This window comes from Trichosurus vulpecula, chromosome 6, assembly GCF_011100635.1.
Source record: "Trichosurus vulpecula isolate mTriVul1 chromosome 6, mTriVul1.pri, whole genome shotgun sequence".
NCBI classification, from domain to species: domain Eukaryota; kingdom Metazoa; phylum Chordata; class Mammalia; order Diprotodontia; family Phalangeridae; genus Trichosurus; species Trichosurus vulpecula.
The window spans coordinates 209,470,970-209,483,948 of NC_050578.1; the positions used below are offsets into that span (position 1 = coordinate 209,470,970).

A 12,979-nucleotide genomic window follows, 5' to 3' on the forward strand; every position below is an offset into this window, starting at 1 on the left:
CTGTTGGGAAAACTAGAATATGGTCAGGCAGAAACTAGGTGTAGACCAGTATTTCATACTCTATACCAAGATAAGTTCCAAATGGATACATGATTTAGATATATAAAGGATGACATAATAAGCAAATGAAAGGAGAATGAAAGAAATTACCTGTCAGCTCTATGGACAGGGGGAGAGTTTATGACCAAACAAAAGATAAAAAGGTTCACAGAAGGTAAAATGGGTAGTTTTAATTACACAAAGTTAAAAAAGTTTCCACACAAACAAAACCAATGCAGCAAAAATTAGAAGGGAAAAAGGAAATGGGGGAGGTGATGCAGGGGAAGTCTCTGTAGTATAAGAACCATTTTCTAATTGATAGGTGGTAAAGGATAAGAAGAGGCAGTTTTTAGAAAAAATCCAAGCTATCAATAGTCAAATAAAAAAATGCTCTAAATCAGTAATAATTAGACAAATTCAAACTAAAGTAACTCTGAGGTACCACTTCACACCCGTGAGTACAGCTAAGTTGATAAAAAGGAGAAATGACTAATGCTAGAGAAGCTGTAGGGAAAAAAGACTCTAGTGCACTATTATTGGAGTTGTGAACTAGTTCAACCATTCAGGAGGGCAATTTGGAATTATGGTCAAAAAACTATTAAACTGTACATATCCTCTGTCCCAGCAATATCATTACTGGATCAATACCCCAAAAGATCAAAGAGGAAAAGGACTCATTTGTACAAAATATGTATATCAGTTCTTTTTGTGATGGCAAAGAATTAGAAAATGAAGGAATGTCCATCAAATGGAGAATGGCTGCATAAATCATAGTACATGAATGTGATGAAAAACTATTGTGTTATAAGAATGAAGAAGATGGTTTCTGAAAGACCCTGAAAGACTTGCATGAATTGATGCAGAGTGAAGTGAGGAGGAGCAGGAAAGCAGTGCGTACAATAACAATACTGTAAGGACAATTAACTCTGACAGACTCTGAGACTCTGATCACCCACAATTCCAAAAGACTCAAGATGAAACATGCCATCTATCTTCGTATAGAGAAGTATAGATTGAAGCACATTTTCTTTTCCTTTTCTTTTTTCGGACATGGCTAATATGGGAATTGTTGTGCACACCTATATACGTTTGCAATAGGCTTTGTTTTTCTTGCCTTCTCAATCAGTGGAGAAGGGGAAGGGGGAGAGAATTTAGACCCAAAAAAATGCAACTGAATTTTTAAAATGAATACTATAATTACAATTCTTTAAAACGTATTAGAAATTTATTTTCCAAACCTCTATATATCTTCACCCACCATCCTGCAGATAGATTGTGCCTCCTCTGAAAACTTCTCGGAGTACACTTCTTGGTCTTCCTTCACTCTGCGATCTACCTCTTCACGTTTGACTTTCTCTTTACGTTTTCTGAATGGTGATTGTCCCTGAATCATTTCATAAATTAGGCAGCCAAGTCCCCACCAATCAGGACTAAATGTATAGTTTTCATTATTGATAACTTCTGGAGCTACATAATAGAGACAGAAAAAATGTTTTAATTAAAATAACACACAACTTAAGATTATCTTATAATAATTCAAAATATTTCAATACTTAAACTGATTTGTGTTTTCTTCTGTGTGGATATTCCCTTCACCAAAGCAGAGGCGATCCATTTACAATTTGGTGGACAGTCTTGGAAAGTTCCAGTGGATCACAAATTCATCACTGTGCAGCTAACTTGGATAATGAGCCTCTCTGGACTTAATTAAGCTTGTCTTTAAATGACATTCATAAGAACTGTACTTGAAAACTTTCCAGACTGGTAGAATAAACATGCCAAAAGCTTACCATTTATTAGAATACCCCCAAGTACCAAAGGTTATACCCCCATGCCACACTGAAGCATTACAGAATGTTATTTGAGGAATTCCAAATAAAATAACACAACTTTATATTTTTAATATTCAAACAACATGAAACCAATCTGGAATGATTACATGAAACACCTCGGGATGTTCCCAGGCAAAATGTAGGATTATGTATGTGTATTTCCTTCTCTGGTTCTGACTCTTAATACTATCTCATTTTTTTCAGACCTGCTACAGTGCTGGGCACCCAAGCGCTTTATAAATGCTTGGTGAATGACTATCATCTTGTTCACCTTCATCTAGCCCAGCCAAAACTACCGATAGCCAGCAGAAACAGCAGAATGCAAAGTGCACTCTCTTCAAGAGGGTGGGACTTCTGGCCCTCATTCATGGGGCTTTGTGACATTCAAATTTTCATGCACTGAAAATCACCTACAAGTAGAGCTTATATTAACTTTAGTCATTCCACATGTAACTAATAAGGACGTAAGATAATTGTTACTTTCTGTAGGACTTAAAAGATTGTGGCTTCCAAATTCATGAAACTTTAAACTAGTTAGAAGGCTGTATATAGTGAGGGGCTCTGGAAAACTTAAACATAATCTTTATTCTACTCTAGCTGTAAGTATCTCCGTTTCCTTGCGTGAGGACTCAAAACTGTAGAACTTATACATCAAGGGAATGAGAAGGATATAGTTCATCTAAATTTTAGCAAAACTTCTGAAAAAAAATACCAACAGCCCATCTCATCTGATTCTTCTGGAGAAGAAAGAGAGATGGGGATTAGATGAGAATATAGGGAGCTGGGTTCAGAACTGGTTGGACTCAGAGAGGGGTTGTAAATGGTTCAGTGTTGATGGGGCTAGGGGTGGGTCTCCAATGGAACACCCCGGGGGGAACTGTTTTAACATTTTTATCAACTACTTGAAAAGAAGCACAGATGGCATGATCATCAACTTTGCAAATGACATCAAGTTGTGGGAGATAGCTAACACAATGGATGACAGATTCAGGATCCAAAAGGGATGAATTTCATAAGATTGCATTAAAAAGAGATACATGTAAACACTTACAAAAAATCAACTTCACAAATAGGGGTGACACGGCTAGATATAGTTGTTGTGGACTGTAAGCTAAATCTTAGTCAGCTATGTGAGGGAATAACCAAAAAAGCCAATGAGATCCTGGGTTACATTAAGAGAAAGTATAACTTCTAGGAATAGTGAAGTGAGAGTTTCACTATGTTGAATGTTGGCTTCATCAGACCACATCTGTGTTACTGTGTTTCATCTGGGGACCACAGTTTAAAAAGTCAACAAGTCAATAAGCACTTAAGCCAGCAAGCATTTATTAAGCACTTACTGTGTGTTAAACACTGGGAATACAAATATCAGCATAAAGAAAGATAGTCCCTACTCTCAAGAAGCTTATATTCAAAAGGGAGAAGGAACACATATAAGAAATTGAAGGTGGGGGAGAATGAGCCATTGCGGGGGGGGGGGGTGGAGAAGTAGTCCAGAGAGTCAGGAGCAAGGTTTGGAAAAGAATGAAGTCATGGCTGGCTTAAACATCTTTCTTAAAATGGAGGTTCTGGAAGGAACCAGCTAACTAAAGGAAGAAGATGCAGGGTGGAGGACACTTCCAATGTGAGAGGTCCAGGGGTCCAGCGAACTTCCAGGACGAAGAGGTTTCTCTGGCTAGACAGTATTCAAAGGACAATCGGGATGCAGAAGCTCATTGAGTCCATGGCATATAATAATCCACTGAATGAACTAGGCATGTTTAGCCTGGAGAAGATAAGACTTATGGCAGCAGAGAATATGACAGTGGACTTCATGTATTTGAATGCCTGTTATATAGAAAGATTAGATTTGTTCTTTTTGGTCCCAAAATGAAGAGCAATGGGTAGAAGTTGAATAGTGCCTAATTTGGGATAGAGGTCAGGAACAAGTTCCCAACAATGAGAAGTGTCCAAAAGTGAACTCTGGAGGGCCTTGATTGGTGGTAGATGCTTTCTCCTTTGAAGTCTTCAGGCAGGGTTTGAATAACCACTTGTCAGTATGCTATAATGGGGATTCCTATCATGTAAGGACTAGATGGCTGTACCAATCAGATTTGGTAATTCCACCTTTTGAAACTCTTCTGAAACTATCAATGAATGAATGAATGAATGAAAAAAGCGCTGAATGCGCAAAGCAATGTGTTAAGTATTGCGGATATAACAGAAAATCAGGGTTAGCCCCTATTTTCAGGGAGCCCATATTCACATATGAAGGAGATTACACCCATAGGAAGCTTTGGCTGTATGTATAATGGAAAGTTACCTTGGCAGAGTACAGTGTCAAAGCAGATAATAATTCATTTTCTTTAACATTATTTACACTGACAAAACTACATCCATTCTGATGGTGAAACATTTGGAGGGTCAAGGACTCTGGTCTGTCTAGAACATTCCCTTCTGGGTCTTCAACACCAGGGGCTGCTGAGGAGGTGGTCCCTACTTGTGGTAGCAGTTGATCAGCAGGTAATTTTGGTGGTGGTGAGGATAGCAGGGCCCCTTCTTCACAAGGGTTGCTCCCCTCAATCATGGCTGTGAGGGTTGCAAGCAGGTTGGTGGTCTAGGAGGCAATGCTACTCCCAGGGCTCTTAGACTCAAGGCCCTGGGGCTATCTACATCATAGTCTGAGGAGAAGTGATGGTCAAGGTGGTATCAGTGGTTTGACTAGCCTTGCACATGATATTTACTGTCTCTCCCCCTACCCTACAAATCCATGAATTAACAAGCATTTACTATGTGGCAGGCACTGTGCTAATCTTTAGAGATCCACAGAAACAGTCTTTGTTCACACAGAATATATGTGAAAGCAGTTTAAAGAATTACACACATCTCACGTACCCATGTAGCCAACTGTTCCAACTCTTCCTCGGATTGTTTCTCCTTCTGGGATCTGCATAGCTAGCCCAAGATCAGAGATCCGGATATGTCCTATTTATGTTAAAAAAATGTAAAAGCAAATGAAACCAAAACATCAACACAGAAAATAATAATTATGAATCAAAGCTCATCTTAAAAATGTTGAAACTGCCTCTCACATTCTGAAACATTCACATTTAAAATCATATTAGTATCTTCACATTTACCAAAATATCATCAATTCATTTTCATCACCAACAAGAAATAAAATTCTGCCTGGCCATTCATCACGACCCAGATACACAAACACTTCAAGAAAGTAGAACACAGTGTTTATTTACTCACTGACAGAAGATGAATAGGTTACACGGGAGTGAAAAGTACTCAGTTTATTGGTAATATGGCTGATAAATTAACCCCTTTGGTAAATAAGTGCAAATGGATTACATACAATACAGAAATGTGAACACAATTATGACAGAGGATTCTTTTTTGAAGGATGAGCGAAAATGAAACCTGGAATCGTGTTTCATTTATTTATATTACATACGGCTAGGGCTATACCAGTGGCTAACGTATGAAGCTGGAGTAAGGGATTTCTATGTTATATCTCTTTCTTATTATTGTCAGTTTCTAACTGGCAATAGGTTGCTGCATTTTGAAACTGTCAAATTTTAAGTCCCTCTGGAGATTTCCCAATTGATAGTTTAATGAGAATGGATTCTCAACACTTAAGTAAACCTTTTTATACCCCCAGCTATATTTCCTATGAAAGGAAATAAATTTTAGAATTTACTGTGCATCTGTACATACAAAGTAAGAAGATTAACTCTTTGGCAAAGAAAATGAAATGCTCGGCCCCAAATTCCCTGTGTAGTTCAGCAGAGATGGGATCTGTCTGGAGGCGACAACATTGGCCTGGATCTAATAAGATGCCTCTACCGTCTTAAAAGTCTTTACTTGGGCTAAAATCACTTTCATAAATGCAAGGTAGGGGAGACATGACCACACAGAAATTAGTCTTAGAATGACCTGAGATTTTGGTGGCTAGCAAGCTCAGTGAGACAAGAGTCTGCTATGGCACCCAAGAAAGCTGAGGAGAACTCATGTTGCATTAAAAGCAACAGTTAGCATTTCTTCCAGGACTTAGAAAGCGATAATCCCATTGTACTTTGTCCCAGTCAGATATCTGAAGCATGAGCACTGCATCAGTCTAGACCTGGAAATGGTCTTAGAGGCAAACGATCTATCTAGCCCAGCCTCTCCATCTCACAGGGAAGAAAGGTGAGGGCCAGAGAGCTTGACTGTTTTGTCTAAGGACATGAAAACAGCATAGTGAGGATTTTAAGATAGGTCCTCTGACTCCTGAGTCAGAGCTCTCATTCGGTTGTGTGTGTCATGTTTTAGGAAGGACACTCCCTTAGGCCTCTACTGCACTCTGACTGCATGGGCGACTATGGAGCACCCTCCACTCAGGCTAGGCTTATCCACCTAACATACAGGAGAGCCCACATTCCATTGAGGGTATACCCCCTAAGAATTATCTGTGCTGGTTGGTGAGCCATGCAAGGGCCCAGGTCAACATGGGGGCAGCAGAAGCAGTGGGAAAGAGCCTTAACAACCACATCTCTGCAGCCCAGGAAAGCACAGATGCCAGTTGGTGTTAGAAGGGTGAAGGACAGGGGAGGTGACAGGATATAACAAATCAAGAGGCTGCAGAGCTATGTGATTGTGTAGCAACAGTTAACATTTCTCCCTTTCTCCTGCGATCTTTAATTACTTCCCTTTTCTTCCCTTTTTTGTCCTTTTCATAGCGGGATGGGGCGGGGATGTGTGATTAGTTTTCAAATCACTGAAAGGATTTTGGCAGACCTAATGTTCTAATTAGAAATTACATCTAATCTTTATCTTTCCCCCTACTTTTTTATTATACCCAAACATTTTCATACACAAAGAATAATAGAAAAAGAAGTCAGTATATGAAACCATGAATCTCTCTTATGTACAGATTGTTTCTTTTCAAAATGTATATATTAAAAAACTGTCCTTCATTACCACTGAGCTGAGGTAGTGCTGGTCACTACACTCCCCACATCTATTACTTTTTGATTGTCTAAAAAGATATAAATCAGGATCCTGTTAATAAATGTAAATGTTTATAGGTTGAAGGCATGCCACCACTTACCACGATCATCCAGGAGAATGTTTTCAGGTTTCAAATCCCTATAAAACAAAGAAATAACAAAAGCAAAAGCAAAATTGTAACCTCTGGTTGCAAAACAGTAATTATCATACTGGCTTCAAAGGCTCTAAGACAAAAAAGAGCACAAATAAAAAGAAAAGAAATTAACCAACTTAAGACTACTACACTGAATAAAACAAGGATGACAACCAGAAGACTGGATGATACTGTAAGAGAGGAAAAAAGTGATTTTTTTTTTTAGTCCAAGGAAAGATATACATTATCCAAAAGGATTTCATCTAGTTTGAAATGCTAAATGTTTGACTTCAAATTTGGTGTGTCATATTAGATAAATCTGGCTAACATCCTCCTATCAGATACAATTAAATATTTCTCGATGACATTTCTGAACCATAAACAGAAACTTATTTGAAGTGAGGGCCATTGAATTAATCAACAAACAAGTATCAAGTGCCTACGATAGTCTAGATACTGCGGCTAGGTGCTAGGGATAGAAAAATAAAAACAAAAAGTCTCTCCCCCAAAAGAGTAAGGCAAAAACAGGGTTGAAGTTGCACCTCTGGGTATGATCTAGCTATATGACTGTGCAAATCATTTGACCTCTCTGGTCTTCATTTCTTCACCTGTAAGAAAGGGTAATAATGCTGGCATTAATCTCACAGGGCTGTTTCGAGGCTCACAGGAGATGATGCTAGTCAAGCTCTTTGCCTTAAAGTGTTCTCTACGTGCCAGGTATATTTATTGTTGTTGTTGCTGTCGTTACGGAGACGTATATAAAAGTATATACGAAACATACAAATACAGGGTCATTGTTGTGGGGAGGCTGATTTAAACTGAGCTTTGGAGAAAACAAAGGATTCTCAGAGGAGAAGGTAAAATGGGAGGGCATCTCAGACATGGGAGTTAGCTAGAGTGCTATGAGGACCAAGAAGGCCGGCTGGGCAGAACCAAAGCATGAGTGAAGGAGAGAGTTAATACGTCACCAGCCTGCAAAGGCAAGCTGGCTCCAGATTGTGAGGGCTTTTCAATGACAAACAGAAGAGCTTGGTATATCTGCTCCTAATGGTAAAAGAGCATCACACTGCAGTTTATTGAGTGGGAGAGTGACATGGTCAGATCTGTGCTTGAGAAAAGTAATTTCGGAAGGTGTGTAGAAGATGAACAATTCGATGAACACTCATTAAGAGTCTACTTTGAGCCAGATACTGTGCTTTGAGTGCTGGGGATTGAAAAAGAAGTAAAAGAGTTCCTGCCCTCGAGGAACTTACAATCTAATGGGGAAGACAACTTGTAAATACACAGACACGAATCAAGTTATATACTGAATGAGAAATAATAAAAAAGGGAAGAATTAAGAGGGGTTGGGAAAGGTTTCCTGTAGAAGACAGGATTTTAGTTGGGACTTAAAGGAATCCGGTAGGCAGAGATAAGGCGTGAGAGTATATCAGGCATGGGGGATAGCCGGAACAACACGGAGATCCACAAGATGGAGTGTCCTGTTTGTTTAATAGCAAGGAGGCCAGTGTCACGGGATCAAAAAGTATGTGGTGGTAAGTAAGGCTGAAGGGGACTGGAAAAGTGGGACGGGGCTCAGTTTCAAATGGTTTTTAAAAGATTTCGAATGCCAAACAGAGGATTTTGTATTTGATTCTGGAGGCAATAAGAAGATACTGGAGTTTACTGAGGGTAGAAGGGGTGTGTGTGTGTGTGTGTGTGTGTGTGTGTGTGTGTGTGTGTGTGTGAAAGAAAGACATGTGTATGTGTGTGAGACATGAGACCTGAACTTTAGGAAAATCAGTTTTGTGGCTGAATGGAGAATGGATTGGAGGGGAGAGCAACTTGAGGCAGGCAGACCCACCAGCAGGCTAGAGCAACAGTCCAGGCATTAGGGGATAAAGGAGGGCATCAGAGGGGTGGCAGTGTCAAAAGTGAGAAGGGGATGTATTTGAGAGATATTACAAAGATGACAGGCTTTGGAAACAGACCGGATGTGGGGGGTGACAGATAGTGAGGAATCCAGGATGACATCTCAATTGTGAGGCTGAGGGACTGGGTGGTTGGTGTTGCCCTTGACTGTAACAGGGAAGTTAGGATATGGGGAAGATTTAGGGGAAAAGATAATGAGTTCTGTTTGGGACATACCAAGTTTAAGATGTCTACTAGACGTATACTTTAAGATGTCCGAAAGGCATTTGGAGATGTGAAGTTCAGAGAAGTAAAACCACTTGTCTAAGACCACGTGGCTAGTGAAGGGGCAAACATGAAATTCAACTGAAGTTCTGCCAATTCCAAATCCAACTATTTCTACTATATTGCACATGTCTCTGTTGCTGAACACCCCACTGTTCCTTTCACAGTGGGGAAGATGTCATCTGTTTTTCATTCTACAATCCAACTCACTCAATAGATGTGAAACCCAATGAATATTAATTTCTGGGTTAGATGGCAAAAATTAATATAAAAATATTTATCTTCAATCATCCCAAATGAAATCTGTCAGGTTTTTTCATGACATAAACTATATTTCACCACCCACAAGTATTAGGTTCTTTTTGAAAGACAAAAATGCCATACTGCCACCAAAAGCTTATCATTTAGATTTATCATATCATTCTGACCAATCCTTATAACAGTTCTAGTTACTTTATCATAACGAGTAGCTGTCCTATAAACAGGATGACAAATGGAAACAGAGCTGTGCCACAAGTTTACATTCGTTAATTTTTATGAAATCAAACCCCAGCAAGAATCATCCAAAATCCACATGAAGTTCTTGGATCTAGCTGTTTAGTTTTAGGTTGCTGACATTGACAAATATTTGTATAAACACATATTGGCAGATGCAATTTTCTCAGCATCAGAGAAAAAAGCTGAGCCTGGGTTTATTTGGCTCATGGTGAATTAATGATCATGGCAGTTATATGTTACAATCGCATTACTTGAACATATTCTTTTTGGCTCTTTATGCCAAAGTGAGAGTATATCAGGCATGGGGGATAGCCGGAACAACACGGAGATCCACAAGATGGAGTGTCCTGTTTGTTTAATAGCAAGGAGGCCAGTGTCACGGGATCAAAAAGTATGTGGTGGTAAGTAAGGCTAAAGAAGAATAAGAGGCAAGCAGATCTGAATTTCATACAGTTATAGATTTTTATTCATTAGTCTATTCTTTGGCTCAAAATATCCATTGCAAACTACCATTCTTTCTAGCAAAAAGTTGCTTTGCCCCCACCCACTGCCCTGATTCTTTCCTGCTTTCCTTATCCTTCAAAAGTCTTCTACTGTCTCATTCTTCCTTTCTTCATAAAATAAGCATTACCGACAAATGTCCAAATAAATTGTTACTGATGAAAAATATATTTTGATGTATTTAGTTTCAAAAGTGATCAAGTCAGATATGAGATCCTATTTCTTAAAACTGCTTTCTCATGTGTAGTTTCTATTGTGTACCACTCCCCTTGTTACCTTTTCTTCTGATCATGTAGTGGTATTAACCTTTGATAGTAAGTGTTTTGTTTTTAATTGTATACCTAGAATTTACATTCCTGAAAAATAAACCACAAGTTTGAATACGTTTTTATGTGCTATTTATCTTTTTATGGCAATGAAAATAAGCTGGGGTTTAGTTTTTTTTGGGAAAAAAAGCGATCAAGCCCATCGCAGAGATATTCAAATGTCTTTTGTATTTAATAAGTCCATTTAAGATCAACTTGAATTTTTCAGTTACTTTGAATCTTGAAATGTTTGTGGAGGATCATGCAAATAAAGTGGGCTCTACATAGTTATGGACCTGTTAAAGTTCCAGATGAAAACAAACTTTTTTTCAAGTAAAGCAGAGAGAAAGTGTTTAATTTAACAGATGTTAACTGGTTAGGATTATAGAGATTTTAGAGGCAACTTGGTCTAACTATATTAGAAACTAATAATCGTAGGATTATAGATTTTACTTTATTTTATTTTTTTCCTTAATAGTATTTTATTTTTCTGATTACATGTAAAGATAGTTTTCCACATTCATTTTTGTAAAATTTTTGAGTGCCAATTTTTTCTCCCTCCCTCCCTAAGACAGCAAGCAATCTGATTTAGGTTATACATGTACAATCATGTTAAACATATTTCCATATTAGTACTGTTGTGAAAGAAGAATCAGAACAAAAGGGAAAAGTCACGAGAAAGAAAAAACAAAAAAACAAGTGAAAATGGTATGCTTCAAGTCGCATTCAGACTCCCTGGTTCTTTTTCTGGGTATAGATAGCATTTTCCATCATGAGTCCTTTAGAATTGTCTTAGATCATTGCATTGCTGAGAAGAGCTAAGTCTAATAAAGTTGGTCATCGCTCAATGTTGCTGTTATTGTGTACAATGTTCTCCTGGTTCTGCTCACTTCACTCAGCATCAGTTCATGTAAGTCCAGGTTTTTCTGAAATCCGCTCATCATTTCTTATTGCACGGTAGTATTCCATCACATTCATATACCACTACTTGTTCAGCCATTCCCCAACTGATGGGCAGTCCCTCAATTTCCAATTCTTTGCCACCACAGAAAGAGCTGCTATAAATATTTTTTGTACATATCGGTCCTTTTCCCTTTTTTATGCTCTCTTTGGGATACAGACCTAGTAGTGGTATTGGTGGATCAAAGGGTATGTAGAGTTTGATAGTCCTTTGGGAATAGTTCCAAATTGCTCTCCAGAATGGTGGGATCAGTTCACAACTCCACCAACAATACATCAGTGTTCCAATTTTCCCACGTCTTTTCCAATATTTTTCATTTTCCTTTGCTGTCACATTAGCCAATCTGATAGGTATAAAGTGGTAACTCAGAGTCGTTTTAATTTGTATTTCTCTAATCAATAGCGATTTAGAGCATTTTTTTTCATAAGACCATAGATAGTTTTAATTTCCTCATCCGAAAACTGCCTGTTCATATCCTTTGAGCATTTGTCAATTGGGGAATTTTGACTCAGTTCTCTATATGTGTTAGAATTGAGGACTATATTAAAAACATTGGCTGTAAAAATTGTCTCCCAGCTTTCTGCTTTCCTTCTAATCATGGTTGCATTGGTTTTGTGTGTGCAAAACCCTTTTAATTCAATGTAATCAAAAATATCCATTTTGCATTTCATAATATTCTCTTATCTCTTGTTTGGTTATAAATTCTTCCCTTCTCTGACAGGTAAACTATTCCTTACTCTTCTAATTTGCTAGTGGTATCATCTCATATGTCTAAATCACATACCCATTTTGACCTTATTTTGGTATAGAGTGTGAGATGTTGATCTATGCCTAGCTTCTGCCATACTATTTTCCAGTTTTCCCAGCAGTTTTTGTCAAATAGTGAGCTCTTATCCCAGAAGCTGGAGTCTTTGGGTTTATCAAATAGTAGATTACTATAATCATTTACAACTGTGACTTGTGTACCTAACCTATTGCATTGATCCACCACTCTATTTCTTAGCCAGTACCAAATAGTTTTGATGACTATAGCTTTATAACATAGCTTTAGATTTAGTATGGCTAAGCCATCTTCCTTTGCATTTTTAATTAATTCCCTTGATATTTGGGATTTTTTGCTCTTCCAGATGAATTTTGTTATTATTTTTCTAGCTCTATAAAATAATTTTTGGTAGTTGATTAGTATGGCACTGAATAAGTCAATTAATTTAGATAGAATTGTCATTTTTATTATATAAGCATGGCCTACTCATGAGCAATTAGTATTTTTCTAATTGTTTAGATCTGACTTTATTTGAGTGAAGTGTTTTGTAATTGTGTTCATATTGTTACTAGGTTTGTCTTGGCAGGTAGATTCCTAGATTATATTGTCTACAGTTATTTTAAGTGGAATATCTCTTTCTATCTCTTGCGGCTGGGCTTTGTTAATATATAGAAATGCAGATGATTTATGTGAGTTTATTTTATGTCCTGCAACTTTGCTAAAGTTGTTAATTGTTTTAAGAAGTTTTTTAGCTGATTCTCTGAGTATACTATCATATCATCTGCAAAGAGTGAT

At 37.9% G+C, this 12,979-nt stretch overlaps 1 protein-coding gene across 2 annotated transcripts in view; it reads right to left on the reverse strand.

Moving 5' to 3' along the window:
• Positions 1-12,979, reverse strand: part of GRK4 (G protein-coupled receptor kinase 4) — a 146,388-nt gene that overhangs the window by 19,965 nt on the left and 113,444 nt on the right. For both annotated transcript variants that reach the window (XM_036765505.1, XM_036765504.1), the window contains 3 exons: positions 6,949-6,986; positions 4,746-4,835; positions 1,298-1,506 (listed from right to left, as the gene is read on the reverse strand). In XM_036765505.1, coding sequence (XP_036621400.1) covers positions 1,298-1,506; positions 4,746-4,835; positions 6,949-6,986 — 337 coding nt within the window. The remainder of the gene's footprint in view (positions 1-1,297; positions 1,507-4,745; positions 4,836-6,948; positions 6,987-12,979) is intronic.